The 16,498-nt window shown below is 42.4% G+C and overlaps 1 protein-coding gene across 1 annotated transcript in view; it reads right to left on the reverse strand.

Annotated features, from left to right (window-relative positions):
• The window catches only part of LOXHD1 (lipoxygenase homology PLAT domains 1), a 121,597-nt gene that overhangs the window by 28,706 nt on the left and 76,393 nt on the right, over positions 1-16,498 (reverse strand). Inside the window, exons 29-34 of the mRNA XM_085528198.1 lie at positions 15,207-15,361; positions 14,160-14,369; positions 12,628-12,748; positions 8,662-8,870; positions 3,812-3,997; positions 1,424-1,551 (exon numbers count right to left, since the gene is read on the reverse strand). Coding sequence (XP_085384324.1) covers positions 1,424-1,551; positions 3,812-3,997; positions 8,662-8,870; positions 12,628-12,748; positions 14,160-14,369; positions 15,207-15,361 — 1,009 coding nt within the window. The remainder of the gene's footprint in view (positions 1-1,423; positions 1,552-3,811; positions 3,998-8,661; positions 8,871-12,627; positions 12,749-14,159; positions 14,370-15,206; positions 15,362-16,498) is intronic.

Below are 16,498 nucleotides of genomic sequence, written 5' to 3' on the forward strand. Positions count from 1 at the left end.
CTGGTTCTGGGGCATGTTGCTAACCAGTGCAGTGCCCTGTGTGTTGGGTGTGGGGAGCAGCACGATGAGCTCTGGCTTCCCACTGAAATTTCCATTAGCAGCACCTGAGCTGCATTGGTCTCAGAGCAAACAAGGCTTGTTGCTAGCTAAACACACAAAGGATTCAAGCCTAGATGAACACACCTGCCCAGACACCCGCTCTGCTATGACATCCCCTCAGCAAACACCTCCGTGCTTTGAGCCTTATCTTCATTTACACAATGCGTGGTACCCAACACTGCAGTGGAGAACCTGCATTGCTTGGAGGCTGGGCAGAATCTAGCATCACCTCAGCAAGCTGTGCTCAAACCATATAGCCAAAAGCTCCAGTGCTCCTGACACTGTGCTTTGCTGGGAACATCAAACTCAGAGGTCATCAGCTAATTGAATTTAGGCATAACAAAGCCTGGTTATTGCCATGCTCATCTTTGTGCATGCCAAAGCTTTCTTTGCTGAGGGAGGTGTTAGGAGCAGGAAAGCTTTAGGAAATGGATGGGTAGCATGTGGGATTTTTGGCTTGCAGAAGTGCTGGCGTCAAACTTGGGTTATAGCATTTGTTATCTGTTCATGCTGCAGAAATACATGAGATTTCACCTTTTCAGCAAAATCAGAGTGCTCAGTGTGGTACTCCATGCACCTCATATTCTGTTTCCATCTCTCTGCACACCAAGGCCACATCTGCCCAGGCAGATGTCATCGTGTGTCCCCTTCATGCCAGCTGCAGACAGGCAGCTCTGGTTCTAAAAGAAGTGGTTGCAGCAGCGTGGCATGGATCCAAAGCCAAGAAGCTCCATAGCCCCATAGCCTAGAGTCTGGCAGCCCTCGTGCTGTTTTAGGATGCAAGCTGTCTCGCATCTGGCCAGTTAAGAAAGGAGGAGCAAATGGATCAGAGTCAGCACCTTCACAAGGAAGGCACAGGCATGCTGGTTTGTCTCACCTTAATTATGCAGTCACTAATGCTTTCCCATCACAGCCAATACATAACGCTTAGATTAAGTTACTTACTCTGCATAAAATATGTGTTTTACAGAAATTGCACCTGTGGTTTTCCTGAAACATGCCCAGCTTCTCCTGGGGTTGATGAAGGACTTCACCACTCATCTCTCTGCTTGCAGTGTTTCTCTCTTAAGGCTGCTGAGAAACTGGTTAAAAAAATACTCCCACAAATGGCCACAGGTTTATCTCCCCAGGTATGCAGAGCACCTTTTTTTCTCCACTCTGCTAAATACATAACAGTAACTCTTAAAAGACTCCTGAGTTCGAGATCAATGAAATCAATGAGTTTCAGTAGGAGCATGATCAAAGCTTCAAGTACTTCTTAACTTGGTACTGGAATATATTATCACTCCACTGCTAAGCAACAAAACTGACAAAGTTACCATACCTATCTCCATTTTTATCCAGCTGCATCTCCTCAGTGTTCCCATTGGATCCAAAGACAGTCATGAAAATACCAGCATCGGTACCGCCACTTTCAATGTCTCCAGTCACAACCGTGACTTCGTATAGGATCTGTAGAGGGTTTCAAACAATGAGATCTCATTCAAAGAGCTGTCCTTGACCCATGCAAAGCCCTAGGCAAAAGGCTAGCCAGGCTTTGCTTCTCTGTAAGAAATGGTTACAACATGGCTTCTGGGATCCCCTCCATAGTACTGTTTTTGCAGGTAAAAGAGAATGAAACTTAGTACAGGACCTTCCTCTTTGCATAACCTAGCATTTGGGGAGCAGATTTTCTCAGCCTACGTACACTCCAAGAGGGAGGGAAATCCAACATAAGGAGCATGTGCTTGGAACATGGTAGGGATCAACTGCAAAGTGCTTGGTGTGTCCATTGGGGCAGCATTTCAGCCAACACAGTTAACAGTGTTAAAGTCTGTAGGTCTAAGCACCTGGTACAACAGAAAAAGGCAGCCCCCCCATTTCCCAAGGAGACACACAGCACTGCATCCAACCAAGAGCGTTCCCAGATCTCCTGCTTTAAAGGCACGCTGATCTGTGAAAGCAACTCTGTGTCATTTTCACTTTATTAGCCTAACTTTGTTCTTTTCTCCTGACATGTGAATAATAAGATTCAGAATAAAATATTTCAAAAGCATGCAAGTCCTAGTAGCTGTCAGTGGCTTTAAGACTTCTGGGCCACTTAGATGCTTCCAAGACTGTACCTGTGATAACAAGACCTCTGGATTTGAGAGGAGAAAGAATAAAATGAAATAACCCCAACAGAATGTATTTCAAACAGTGTTCTGTTATGCATGTTTTATTGGCCTGAATTGTAGATGCCACATAAATCAATAATGCAAAGGAATAATATCACAGAAGAATTTATTTTTTATGTTCACTCAGACCTCAGCACCTTGTCTATCTTTTATTCATCCACACATTTAAATCATAGTAGAACATCTCATTTGCTATAAGTGGGAGAAGAAAAACTCTTTTACAAGTACATTAGGGGTTTTTAATGACTGTGATGGATACTAACATTTCCTCTATATTTGGGAAGGCAAATACTGAATTTAAAACAAGGTGGTATATGAAGCCAAGAAGAAAATTAAATTCAAATGGGTACATATGGCTGCAGAACAGTCAAGAAAGAGCATGAGCTTTCCTGAAGCTAATAAAGGTTTTAGTCTTCTTTGAACTCTATTAAAAAAGGAAAAATAAAAAATAAAAAGAAGAAGAAAAATAAAGTAATTCAATTTCTAACTGTGTCTATATATGAGAGAGCAGTCCCAAATCCCCTCTACTAGGAGTCTGATCAGAAAGTCAGATGTGCACTTCTGATTTCATATCTGAAACATCTCTCCTGATTTCCCTCAAACCTTTCAGCAAGTTTCTGGCCCAACATCACAGAAGAAAATGTTATTTAGATGTGTCTATTTGTGGCATGCTTATGAAAATAAATATTCAGCACCGGGCTTTTCAAGGGAGGCTGAACAAAAATCCTCATTAGCATCCATCTCAATCTACAGGCAAATCGTCAGATCACTGACAGGAGTTTTCAAACTTTATCCAGGAGGTTAAACAACCAAAGTGAAGTTTTGAAGCAATTATGTTTTAACCTTAGCATTCATCTGAAGGAGTTTATTTCCCCTCTTAGGGGATTTCTACCACCGAAACCTGCTCTGGTTTGTTAAGTTCCTTGCAGTTGTTAGAAATGTTTGCATGCTTTTGTGTGTCAGGGGAACAAACTATTTCAGGAGAAAATATTTAGCTTAGGGATCTAGAGCAGCACAGAGAAAAATTAATGTCCTTCAAAAGCGTAACCTCACTGTACACAGAAACATAACTATAGGAATTTGAATTTGCCATACAGGCATTAATTAGAGTATTATTGTCTCATTCATCCAGACTGGCATTTCTATTATAAAGCTTACCCTGAAATTCAACTTAGCTCAGTGTTCTGATTTGTACCCCGTTTAAATACGGCACAGCTCACCTCACATCAAATTCTATACATTTGAACCTAAATACTGGATATTTCTTTTTACATTGCTTGTTCAACTTCAATCTGTTATTCATTTGAAAGATCAAACTTACAAACACCTCCATGTTTCAACAACTTCCAATTATTGTTACTTTCTAACCAAATTAATGCTTTCCAACCCTGGGTTAGAAAAGTGGATGTGTTGCACATGATGTGGAGATTATAATACCTCCATCTTCAAATACAAGTCTCAAACCATAGGCAGAAATCAAAGCATGAGGACTGCTGGCGCATGACGTATATCAGCTCAGCTCTGTGTTGAAGGTACAGGATGAGCCAAGTTCTTACCTTGATGCCCACGTTAACACAATCCGCATCCAGGATGTTGAGGATTCGTGAGGTAAGACCATCACCTTTGTCTCTGGCCAGCCAGCATTTACAGACAAAATTGTACATGACACCTTTGGTGGGCACGACGATGGTGAGCTCTTCCATCAGCCAGCAGCTCTCAGGGGTGGCACCGTCGTGTCCCACCTATGAGAGTCACAGAGAAAACACATGCTGGTTACTGGGAATTTCTTAAAGGAGAGATGTGAATTGCTATCTTTGGCCTCTGATGAGTACTGTCTGTGTACACTTTCATGCATACCACTTCCACAGTGGAAGAGATGAGCTGTGAAACAAACCATCTGTGCCCTTTCTGCTCAATAGGCAACGCATTGGTATGTGTGGTTGCTGATTTGGGAAGGGAAGATCAGGTCATCTCCTGCCTCTCATGAAGGAAAGGCGGGATGATGCTGTCCCCAGATGTAAGCAAAGGGACTATGAAGTAGGTGGAGTGCACTGACCTACCCAAAAGCATGTCCACACTCTTACAACCTTTGTCCCATTGTCCACTACCCACTGATGATCTGTGAAGACACTTTTCTCCATCTTTCCAAACCCTTCAATTGCTGCAGCAACACTTACAAGTGACAATCCAAAGCTTCACAGCCAAGCTGGAAAATGCATCTAGGCAAACACCGATATGTATTATTAAGTAATTCTTGTCTCACAAATCCATATCTCCTTAATTTAAGTATGCGCATCAGCCTGTTTCTATTTCCTCATATTATATAAGCCCTGTGTTTGCATTGAGGAGCCAACAGAAGGAGCTTATATCGATAGCTAGTTGATTTGCAAAGACCACTCCTTCCATGCTTAAGAGCAGACCATCCCATTCTGAAGAGCAGGAAATCACAGAAGAGTGGCAGGAACTTCATGAGGACCTGCATATGTCCCTCTTAAAGGACACAGGATATTCATCCTTACTTCCATGCAGTCTTACAGGGGTGATTATCTGCCTTAGGTGCTGTAAGAAATTCCTTCAGTCACTCCAATGAACTCTCTGTACATGAAAGGTTGGATAAAAAGACCTACCTACAGCTCATTATTTTCAGTGAATGGGTTGTTTATACCATTACTGGGAAAATAAGGTCTTTAGCTTTCATTTAAAAAAATATTGTGATATTTAGAGTTGCTCAGGAAACAGTTTTTAATAACAAGTTTATATAGAGTAATGTATATATCATGTCCCTTTTTGCCCCAAAACGAGTAATCTTTTTTTTTTTTTTTTTAATCTGTCTCAGCTATCACTGCTATTAGGAACATTATTACTATACTAATGTCTATGCAGCTGCAGAAAATTAGAGTTAACCACCAGGGAAATTTCAAGTATACAATGGACGCATTAATTCTCAGATTCCAGGACTGTGAGGTGAATGGGAATACAACACATTCCCATTCCCTCTCTGCTGGCATGGAGGTCCTTCCCCACACCCACAGCTCTGAGATCTGTGCAATGCCTCTTCAGACCTGTTGCAGAGCAGTGAGGTGGTGAGGAAGGTTGACATCAATGGTTCAGCTGGAAGGAAGGTTCTAATGATACCATTAAAGTCTGCTGCTCTTTGGGCTTTATTACGGCCATCTTCTTGCATATCGTTCCAAGACATTGCTAAGCACCAGATTTTCACAGCAACGCTTAACTCCCTTGGTATCAGTGAAGGGACAGAGCAAGGCATTCTGCACTTTGGGAACTTTGGAGAACATGCATGTAGGCAGATTTCCATGGCCCCATAGAATAACACTGTAAAGTCCGGGACAAATTCATGCAGTGCTGAGTCATCCTTATGGCTGGATTTATAGAGTAGAGCACTAGAGTTCATCAGCTCCTTTCTGAATTTGTATACAGTCTAATTAGAATAAATGGCTGAGTCCAACTTACAGTTCCAAGCAAAGATTCAGACTGGCCATACCATTGCAATCAGTTATCTGAAGCCACATTCACCGGCAGCGCACTTTGGATGTACATATCAACATCAAGACAATTTGTTTGGGCTGAGATGTCTGAACAAGTTGGAGAGGCAGCATTTCCATGGCAGGCAAATCCATGGTCTGCTTTGGAAATCTTTGTAATTCATTCCTGGTGTGTCTGAGGGACTGATGGGTACTTCACACCAGCACAACTAAGGCACCATTTGCACTGAGCAGCTCACAAACACAACAGGGGGGAAATAATATGAAGGTAGACAGAAAGGAAAAGTGCCAAAATATGGGGTTTCCTGCTAATTTTGAAAGGTGTGGAGAATATTAGGAAGACCTCATGATCTTCCAGGACAAGGCCCATATTCAGTGGGGAACTGGACTTGCAACACTTCTGTATCCTTAGCTTCACTTTGTGCCTGTGGTTGAACAGCTCTGAACCAGGACTGGTTTAAAAATGTACAGATCAATGCAGGACATTTTAAAACGCACCTCTCTGCAGCAGCAGCAATCTAGGAACAAAGACGCTTTTGTTCATCAAAAGAAGAAATACTAAAACTGATTTTAAGAACACAGTGTGAAGCGTGTGTACCCAATAATTCCTACTGCGTATTTTCATGTCAGCACGTCTATTAAAGTACAGCAGTAGTAAATATTATAACTGTAAATTTACAAGACAGGTACAAATGGGACCCTTTCAAATTGGTTAGTGTTCCACTGTTTCTGCTTCACAATAGCGTATTTGCTGGAGGAGAATAATGCCAGTCTAAAAGTGGCATCGTGCTGCAAATCTTACAATCCTGCTAGTCTGTTGCCTGGGTTATACAGAGGGCTTCTGGAAAAGAAATCCCCCTGCTAAGCTATTTGCACATGGTAACATATTCAGAACCCCTTGCCGTCTTCCAGAAGCAGCCAAATGCCAAATCTGAGAATAAATTGTTCCTCACTCTCCCCCATGCAGATAACTAGCAATTTTCTGCAATGGCCCCGAACACTGCAATTTTCTACGTGGAAAATATGGACTGGCTCCATAGCAACCAAGGCATACTGGCATGGAGATGCCATCACTGTGATGTGGGTGAACAGGGGCCCTCCCAAGCACAGGGTATTGCAGGAAGGAAGGCACAGAACCTGGTGCAGGTGACATTCAGCCACGATCCTGGGAGCAACAAATTAAAGGGGAAAAATGAAAAAGAAACAAGACAGCAGAGTGGTGGAGTCAAGGAGCTTAGCAGTGAAAGGGTCCATAAGAGTGCTATACACCCCCAAAGTGATATCATTTGTTTTACTAACTCTGTGTTTTATTTGCAGTGTTTTCTCTTCTTTCCCATTTGTAACCCTTGAGAAATTATTTATTTTCCCTTGCTTTCCTCTATTTCCAAGTGTCCTCTGCTATCTTCTACTCTCTGCCCCTTCCTCCCTACTCACTATCTGCTTACAGTTATTAAGTAGGCTTTTTCCTGCCTGTCTGAGCTGGGCTGACAAGGCTGCTTCCACGTGCATGCAGTCTAGAAAAGAAGAATTTCTATACTTGCTTCACTTTCCAAGTTTGAATGAGAGATGGCCAGATAGAAAATGCCTTTAGCGCCCATAATAACCATGCACTTGGAGTGAATTAAGAAAATGTCTTGATAATGAACTCATAGTAGCACATGCATTTCTCAGAGTGCCAGAATCCATTGCCTGAATGAAAACGAATGGGATTGCTTCAATCAATCAGCTGCTACAAGGGGGTGTTTGCTGCAGAGATTTTTAATTGGGACTTCACTCTTTGTATCTCTTTCACTCTTTCCTTTTTGAATAAATAAGTAGACACACCAAAAGGGATGTATATTATAACTCAGGTATAAAAAAGGGAGGGTAGGAGAGGGAAGGGAAGGGAAGGAGAGGGAAGGGTAGGAGAGGGAAGGGAAGGGAAGGAGAGGGAAGGGAAGGAGAGGGAAGGGAAGGAGAGGGAAGGGAAGGGAAGGGAAGGGAAGGGAAGGGAAGGGAAGGGAAGGGAAGGGAAGGGAAGGGAAGGGAAGGGAAGGGAAGGGAAGGGAAGGGAAGGGAAGGGAAGGGAAGGGAAGGGAAGGGAAGGGAAGGGAAGGGAAGGGAAGGGAAGGGAAGGGAAGGGAAGGGAAGGGAAGAGAAGAGAATAGAAAAGAAGGGAAGGGAAGGGAGCAGGTGTTCAGGAGATGAACACCTCATGACATCTTATGCTGCTCTGTGTTTCAGGACTCAGGGGCAGGAGCAGGTGTTCAGGAGATGGAACTGCCATATGAAACATAAATGATACACAGCAACTGTCCATAAGATTCATGTAAGATTTTGGCTCAGTGATGGAGTGTCTATGCAAATTCTGTCTCCCTGAGCCACAGCAGAAAGAATGGCTCCTGTACTTCTATCTATTTGTGCATGTTACTTACGAGCAATGATTAATTGTCTTCTCCAAGCCTGGGTCCTCCAAGCTCTGAAAACAATTTTCATGTTTAGCTGGAAAATTACACAAGATGTGTTTCTCACTGCAAGCAATTTATGAAACCCAACTGGAAGTACTGTAGGAATCAAGTCAGAAAAAAACTGAGGGAAGGCTGCATCCTGGGAACCTGCAGTGCAGCTGTCAACAAGAAGGCTTGACTAAGAAAAAACAGTGCCAGAGGTGGTACAAAACTGTGACATGCTACAACTTCCCCCTGTTTCAACATTATCTTCTACCTCTTGAGGATTTCAGTTTTGCTATTCACAAGGACACTTATATTCAGGGCTGGATTTGCATGTAATCTCATTAGCACATTCCCACCTACATTCATTTCAGACCCCAGTGTCTCTCCTTCACTAAGTGCCACAGGAACCTGTTGTTCCCTTGGCCATGTGTGCCCAGGTGCCCTCGTGCCCACTCTGGGGTCACAAATTACCTCCACTTTTTTGATCTCCCCAACATCCAGGCCCCAGACAGAGAATTTCTCCACGGAGCCATCTGCAAACTCATCTTTTCCTTCGGGGAGATCCAGCCACAGCCTCTCAGTCCGCACTTTCTGAGGACCCATGATGATGATGAAGACTCGGCTGTCGGTGCTTGAGTCGTACTCTGTGCCCGTCGTGACAGTGATGTGGTACGGGATTACTGCAGGATTAAACTGAGGTTTAATCATCAGAAACATCCCACACATGCATGCATACATGAGATTTCATTCTATCAGAGAAGGCAGTTTTGCATGCTGGAGAGGTTCACATCACACTGAATACAATAGGTACAACACCATGCTGTGTGGGGCAACAAGTTGTTAGAGAAAACTCAATTCACATACACATTTCAGACTGAATGTTGCAATGTGACGTTCCCCAGACAGCCCTTCTTGGCTCCAAGGAGGTTATACAGTGATAACACCATCCAGATTTCCCCCCGATAGGTGTCAGAACAGCAAAAAGTCATGAAATCTTATTTACACCGAGGGACCTTCCTGAAAATGAATCCAAGCACCTAAATCTTCAGTAGGCCATTAGACCACAGTGATCTCACGCACACCACTCAATAAAGGCAAATAAATCTACACTGACTCCAAGGTAAACCATCACTCTGGAATGTCCCAGCACAACTTCAGATGTTCTCTTTACTGCTTTATTCAAGGAGATCTGTGATCTCAGGGGCAGTTCAGGGCTTCAGCATCCATCTGCAAATCCAGCCAAACTCCTTCTTTTAAGGGTGGTTCAGCCCAAAATTTTATTCATTGCATAATTATATTGATTAAAGGAAAAACCTCCATGCCGAGGTTTGGGACTTTTATTTTTTTTCTTCTTTCTCCCCCCTCTCCCCACCTCCACCACCACTTTTAGTTGTTTTCAATAATTTCAGTTCATCTGTTAAAAGGGAGGAAGTGCCAGACTGCTTTTCAAGTGCTTTCCAAAAGCTCATTTGGGTAGGCCAAGCGGATGGTGCAGAATGAGATGCTGAATACTTGTTTGATTTCTCAGAACATTTGTGCAAGTCTCTCCAAGCCATTCTGAAAAGGCTCCGAGCTCCGAAACTTGCATTGCTTCAGACTCAAAGCTCAGCCTGGCTCATCATCACCTTTTCGTTTTTAATGAGGGTTCATAAACCTTCATTCAAGCTTGGTTAGCTTTCAGATTATCTCTGATTTAAGACTAATTTTGCTTTATGAAAGCTAAGAATATTTTTGGGTGGAGGTTGTACTAGAAACTTACTGCAGATTCAGAATGTGCTCAATACCAGGCAAGGCACAGGCTCAGGCAAAGCAAATTTGTACCTACTTCAGCCCCCTGTCTGAGGCATCTGTGCACCAGCACAAAATGAACTGATGATTAGGCAAAACTCATTCTCCCTTTTATGGTATAATTTACATTTCAGTGTGCACATCAGCATAATAATCTGTGATGCATTCTTCACAAAGCAACCACTGGAGTAGAAAAGGTTTTAACTACAGGCTGGAGATTTCATGGGAATATGTCAGTGGTCCTGTTTAGATCAGCGCCAAAATGTTTCATCTTCTGTACAGTTTTCATCCTGTATTCCTCTGTCAACTTCACAGCAGGATCAGCTTTTCCAGCTGATTCTGCATCCTTGAACCAAAGCACTGGAAATACCTATGTTAAATTAGAAGACTATGAGAAGTAACTACTTCCCACCACTGGCTATTCTTTCCTCTAAGAGCTGTGAAACTGGTCTCTAATGCTTTTACTGCCCTTGTCCATTGACTCCTTTCTCTAGGTCTCCACAGTCCTACTACTTCATAGGTAGAAAACGCAATACCAGGGGAACAGAGCCATCACAGAAGAGCCCGGTGCTCATCACAGCTCCCTCATCCCTTCTCTATTTGCTCCCTATGTCTTTAAGTTCCTCTGCAGAACCTAGGTTGTTCAAGGGAATGTACTCCCCTTGCAAGGGGCTGTGTACCGTGAGGGATGTAGCACACTGTCCCTGCCAGTTTCTCGCACAAAGCAGGATTCTCAGTCTAGGCACAAGCTGTTTCCCCACCAACAGGACTTTTCCCTAAGCTCCATCCTCACATCACCTCAGTAATAATCACCCATCTTTAGCATGGGAGAGTCAGAATCAGGCTGCTCAAACTGACGCTCCCTTTCCCAGGCAACTCCCAACACCACTTCCCTAATCAACTAATTAACAGCTGGCTCTTTTTCCAGCTCAGGAAGTGGCTGTCTGGCTCACACAGCCCATCTTATCCAACATTCCTTCAAGATGCATTTCCTTAATGAGGCCTTGTCACTGCATCAGGAACGGAGGTGCTGACAAGCTCCAGGACTCAGAGCAGAAGGACCACCCCTGCACAATGGGGTCAATGGGAACTATCCCAGCTCTGCTCATGGGAGGTTCCCTGCTGATGTTTTACCCATTATTTGTGAAATGAAATGGCATGCCAGCATGGCAGATGTTATCCATTGTCTCACCACAGAAGTAATATCAGAAGGAACACGAGATTCACTTATTTTTTTGTTTGAGCACAGTATGGGATTACAAAAGAACTGCCCCAAGACACATGGATTACAGTTGGGTTTAAAAATGTGCAGTGTTCTGCTTCACAACTTGGAGGCTTGGGATGTGCAGCCCCAATATCACAGCAAGCTACTGAGCATCAGCTGAGATGCAATAATCATTCACCAGAGTTACCTTGGTCCACATGATAAAACATGAAATCAAATCTTAAACTCTAAAGCTAAACTATGTAATTTTGTACTTGGTTCAGCATAGAAGTTTCAGGCAAGTTTCATTACTATGTACTCGTTGTGGAATAAGAGAATACATAGTAACTACAACTCATTTGATGCCCAGCTACTTATTAAAACAAATCTAAAATCTTGAATTCTGCTGACTGACACTGATCTGCTGGGCTTGTCCAGGTATAAGACAATTCTCATTGTAGAAATATCAAGTTCTCCCTAACTTTCCTATAGAAAGCCATTTTTCTGAGAGCAGAGACTACTCTGAGCTCTTGCTCAGCTCTCTGTATCCCACTCCCCTCCCCACCCAACAGCACTGTGATGCAGCTCTGTGTTGCAAGGAGAAAAACTTCAGAGCTGTAAAACAAATTACATTTAAATTCCTATTACACAAACACCCCAGTGACAAGGCATTAGTACTCTGATTCTGAAGTGGAAGATGTCTTAAGCGTGGCAAACAAGGCCTCAAGAAATTGAAAGCCTTCTTTGTTAATTCAGATCTAATATGCTACATGAAACACCGTCTTGAGTAGGTCGAAGAGATAAAGGAGGAGGAAAAAAGAGCTGATATCAGCAACAAAAGCTATATTAAGGAATCATGCAGAAAAGAGCCTCTTATAATCCAAGGAAGGCACTTCTGTTGATAACATGACTTGCCTCCAGCCCTCCCTTTGCATACTTTAAAGGATACTTCAAACAAAATTACACAAAACTTAGATAAATTGCTCCCATCACTCCATCAGCCCCCTCTGTTCAGAGGGTATCTGAAGCACTTTTTGCAGTGAAGTCATGGGTGGAAGAGGAGGAAGGGTGAGTAAGAATCTTCAGATCAGTGAGTTGTTTTTACCTGAGGAGGACTTATGGAGATGATGACTATCTCCTTTTCCACATCTGATGGTGTGGATGCACTCACATACCTCGAGGCACCTGAGGGATGTGATTTTGGGTTGCAGTTGCCTATAGAAGTCCCCTGAACACTTTACCTCAACCAAGATAGAAAATAGTGTATCCTTGAATGACCATCTACTGAATTATATGGTCACACTGTCCAAAGCACCATGCAGTTTGGAGAACTGACATTTGCTGATCTGGCTTCTCCCTGCTCTTCACCAGGACAAATGCTTCTTCCCAACAAGGGAAAGATAAAAACACATGCATGAATTCAGCAAATCATGTTCTTCACTCACATAATCCTTCTTCTGCTGACTTGATCAAGCGAGATTTTTTCTCCTTTGGGTTTCCACTGCTATCCAGACTCGACAGGCTGACAGAGGACTCACTCAGGCTTCTCCGTTCACCATCGTAACTCTAATTAGAAAGGCAGGTACAGGAGGGTAATGTGGTTCAGTGTTCATGGTGTTGTCAGTTGTTCCTACATACCTCTAAAAACAACACAAGGAGAAAGCCCCATAGCTCCCCAGGTAGCATTTTGCCCAGGACAGCTCAAAGAAATGTGACTTGTAATTCATTGCAGGTCATTTATTTACCTTATTGTTGTAACCTCGACAGATCATTATGGATGTGTATTATAACAAAAGAAAATGTAAAGGGCCTAATAGACTTTAATGGTGTGTTGTGATTCTTTTTTTCTGTTACTTGTGTGAGCAGTAACTAGAGAAAATTCAGGCAGATGGAGCAGAGCCAGATTTGCTTATCAGGGCACACACTGTGGTGTCAGAATAAATTACCTAGCGTAGGTTAAAGACACTGAGAGGGAGAATACTACAGAATGGAATGATATGAAATATCAATTGTGTTAGAGCAGTTATTGCAGATGTATACAATGTCACTTTCCAATGAACATGGCCATCTTACCACAAAGTCACATAATTTAGAATAAGTCATTAGTTTTTCGTCATTATGAAGGAATATGAGCAACAGGGCAGGCAAGACCACAAGAATTCATAGCATTGTCTGCTGCAGTTTTATGAGGAGGCATATGGCAGTACTTATCCATGGTGTAACTTTTCTCACATCCATCCTGCTACATTCCGGATGAGTCTGGTGCAATTTCATTGATGATAATTTTAGTTGTAGCTTTCAATTAAAATGTCACTATATTTTGCAGAGTGGACTCCTTAAATAAAATGGACTTATAATTAGCTGCTTTATTATGCCTCACTGTATAGAAGCAAGAGAGGTCTATTAATCTTGTTTGCTAATTTGAATTGGTGCATGAGCCTTGAATTCCAATTAGCCATATTTGCCCGATAAAGCAATAGAGAATACCCAAGCAGAAAGGGCATTTCACTGAAAGGCATTTGGTATACTTTTAATGGTAGAAGAAGACTTTTGATATTTGCCATCAGTGGAAGGGGATGAAGTGATAAAGCTCATCCTGCAAGTTGAAGGACCCAAAGTTTTTGCTTGAGGACTTAGAACAGTAGGACATGAAAAGCTGTCTACTTTGTTGGTGCAGCAAGGAGAGCAGTGGGGAAATACATACTACTGTGCATCAGCAAGCCAGTTTGACTCTCACCTGAATAGTTTCACTTACTGACCTTGATCTTTCTGTTGAGACTGCAGACTATGGAGCTAGTGATACCAGGCTGAGAGTGGCCATGCTTTGAGAACTTGTCAGAAAGTCACAAATTCAGTTTGGATGAGTTAAAACCAAAGGTCCTTATCACATCATTGTGGGCTTCCATCAGATATTCAACCATTCCATTTTTATTGGTAGCGAGCAATTTGGGATCACAGCTTGGAGCCATACACGTACCTGTTCATAAAGTGTACGCTCTATCTTTTTGTCCTCTTTCTTTTTGGAGAGCCAGCGTTCACAGAGGAACACAAATGACTCCTCTGTGGTCTCATCCAGGATCTCCACTTTTTCCAGGAACCAGTCAGGACTGAACATGCTATTGTCGTGGCGAATCTTGATCTTGTACAAAATGCCAAGGTCCACAGCCTGTATTGTAAACGTGTCTTCCTGCAGGGTTTCCAACAGCAGAAGCTTCTGTTAATGAGCTCTCAACATATTGTCTACCAAGCAAAAAAAGTACAGTGCCTGCACTGCATAATGTGTGTTTAAATTCAGACAGGCTTGATTAAAAGCTTTATGAAGTCTGTAGAGATATTTCGGAGCCTTAGAACTGTTCTACAGGGGAGATTTTTGAGGCCTTCTGCTATGAGGGCAGCTGCACGAAATGTCACTGTCACAATTAGAATATTGAATACCTGGAATTTTACATCCTGATTTTTATTTCTAAGACTTTTTTTTTTTCCTAATGCATTTAGATTTATACAGACCATCCGGATATGACAATATTTGCCATCATTACATCTGAGTATCTTCATATGAGGCTGTGAATATGATTTGTGGCCCAACTGCCAGAAACTATTTATCGAGTTATTTTGGCAAAGACAGATCCCATTTAGGATTCAATAATTTATCGTGCTCTAAGATAAATTATAACATACAGTGTATATGCACAAACTAGTTGCATAGAGGCTAGGGAAATGGCAGTTCTTAAGTTTTGTGTGCTCTCAAGCCTGCAATTAATAATTCAGGGCAGTTTGTGAGGGTCAAGCTCAAAACTGATCTCTGTCAACAACTCCACAGAAACATTGACCCATTTGCTGCAGTGCCCAGCAGTTGTATTAGACAGCTGACAATCCATACGAAGTATTTTAAAGGGTAATGAACATGGTAAACTGAATCAATCAATTTATCCCTCATAGGAAAATTCAGCCTGCGGAACAGTCATGCACTTTGTAGGTTAAAGACTGCAAAACAGCAAGTGTTATTAATCTACTGTGTTTTTACCTGTCCTCTTTCAAACTTGTTGAAGTTTGTTTCAGATTTGCTGAGTTTACGCTCGCCGGTATCCCCCAGATCTCCAAAGATATTTAGGAAAACATTAGCATCTGTTCCAGCACCATAAATATCTCCAGTGAACACGCTGATTTTGTATGTGTGAACTGCAAAAGGAAATGGAGATATGATTTCTGGCCAGATGAACTCTCAAAGTCTACCATAGTCACTGAATTTGCCTATGAAGATGGTTCCAAACCTTCTGCTTGTTCCTCAGCTCCTGAGGTGTTAAAATCCTATGTGCTTTATCCTTCCAGGCATTTGATAGTGATCCCAAGGTTGGGAATCACTTGACTGAAATATGCTGACTTTTCTCCCTGCAATCAGCGCCTGCATATTGCTTTGATCACACAGTACATAGTTAGAAAATGTGAAGAATCATCATGGTTATTACTGGATGTAGCGTGGAAAAATACAGATCACAGCTGAACGGGTGACTAGCTCATCAGAAAGGGCACATGCTAGCTTGGGAACTTGAGTAAACTGCTTCTATTTCTGCAAGTAGAAGAAATGCATTAGTGAGAAGCCAATCCATAGTTGTAACCAAGTCCCCTTGCTTTCTAAGAATGACCTTGCTTATCGTGTTCTGCAGTGCTTTACCATCTCCAATGTTTATATATATGGCCATGGTACTAAGGGATGGCATGGACATCATGCCTGCCAGCCACCCTTAGTATCTGCAGGGAATATTCACAGCATGGACACTACACTGGTAGGTCACCACTGGTACCAAGACCTTGTCAGAGAATGGCCAGCTCACCAACCCTGGTAACACTAAGTACCCCTCTACTAAACAGGTGAATGTTAAGCCACCCCTACATGCTTTCTTTGGGACTGGCAAACCTTACACAGCACTTTTGCACTACAGATGTGAACTCGAGTTGAGGGAACCTGACACTTTTTTGGTAGTGAGGCTCCAGGGACCTAAGTCTGAGAACAAGTGGTTCAGTGTTGTGAGCCCTTAATTTCCCATCTTCCATAAATAAACCCTAGGGATTCAGATGCGCAATTACTACCAGAGTTAATGGCATGAATCTCTGTAAATTCCCCAAACAGAAAGAGAACAGGCAGTATTTAATTAAGGAAGAGCTGGAGATGTATTAAATATCCTTTCTCTTTAGCTTACTCAATGCTTATCCAATAAAGTTTCATCAAATCTTTAACAACGTGCTTTAATAAATGTGTTAAATACTCCTGTTTCTATTTTGCTGCTCTTTTCCAAATTACATGGGGAAAACAAACTG

This window comes from Coturnix japonica, chromosome Z (assembly GCF_054131305.1).
Source record: "Coturnix japonica strain WE chromosome Z, WE-NBRP24, whole genome shotgun sequence".
Classification (NCBI taxonomy): Eukaryota; Metazoa; Chordata; class Aves; order Galliformes; family Phasianidae; genus Coturnix; species Coturnix japonica.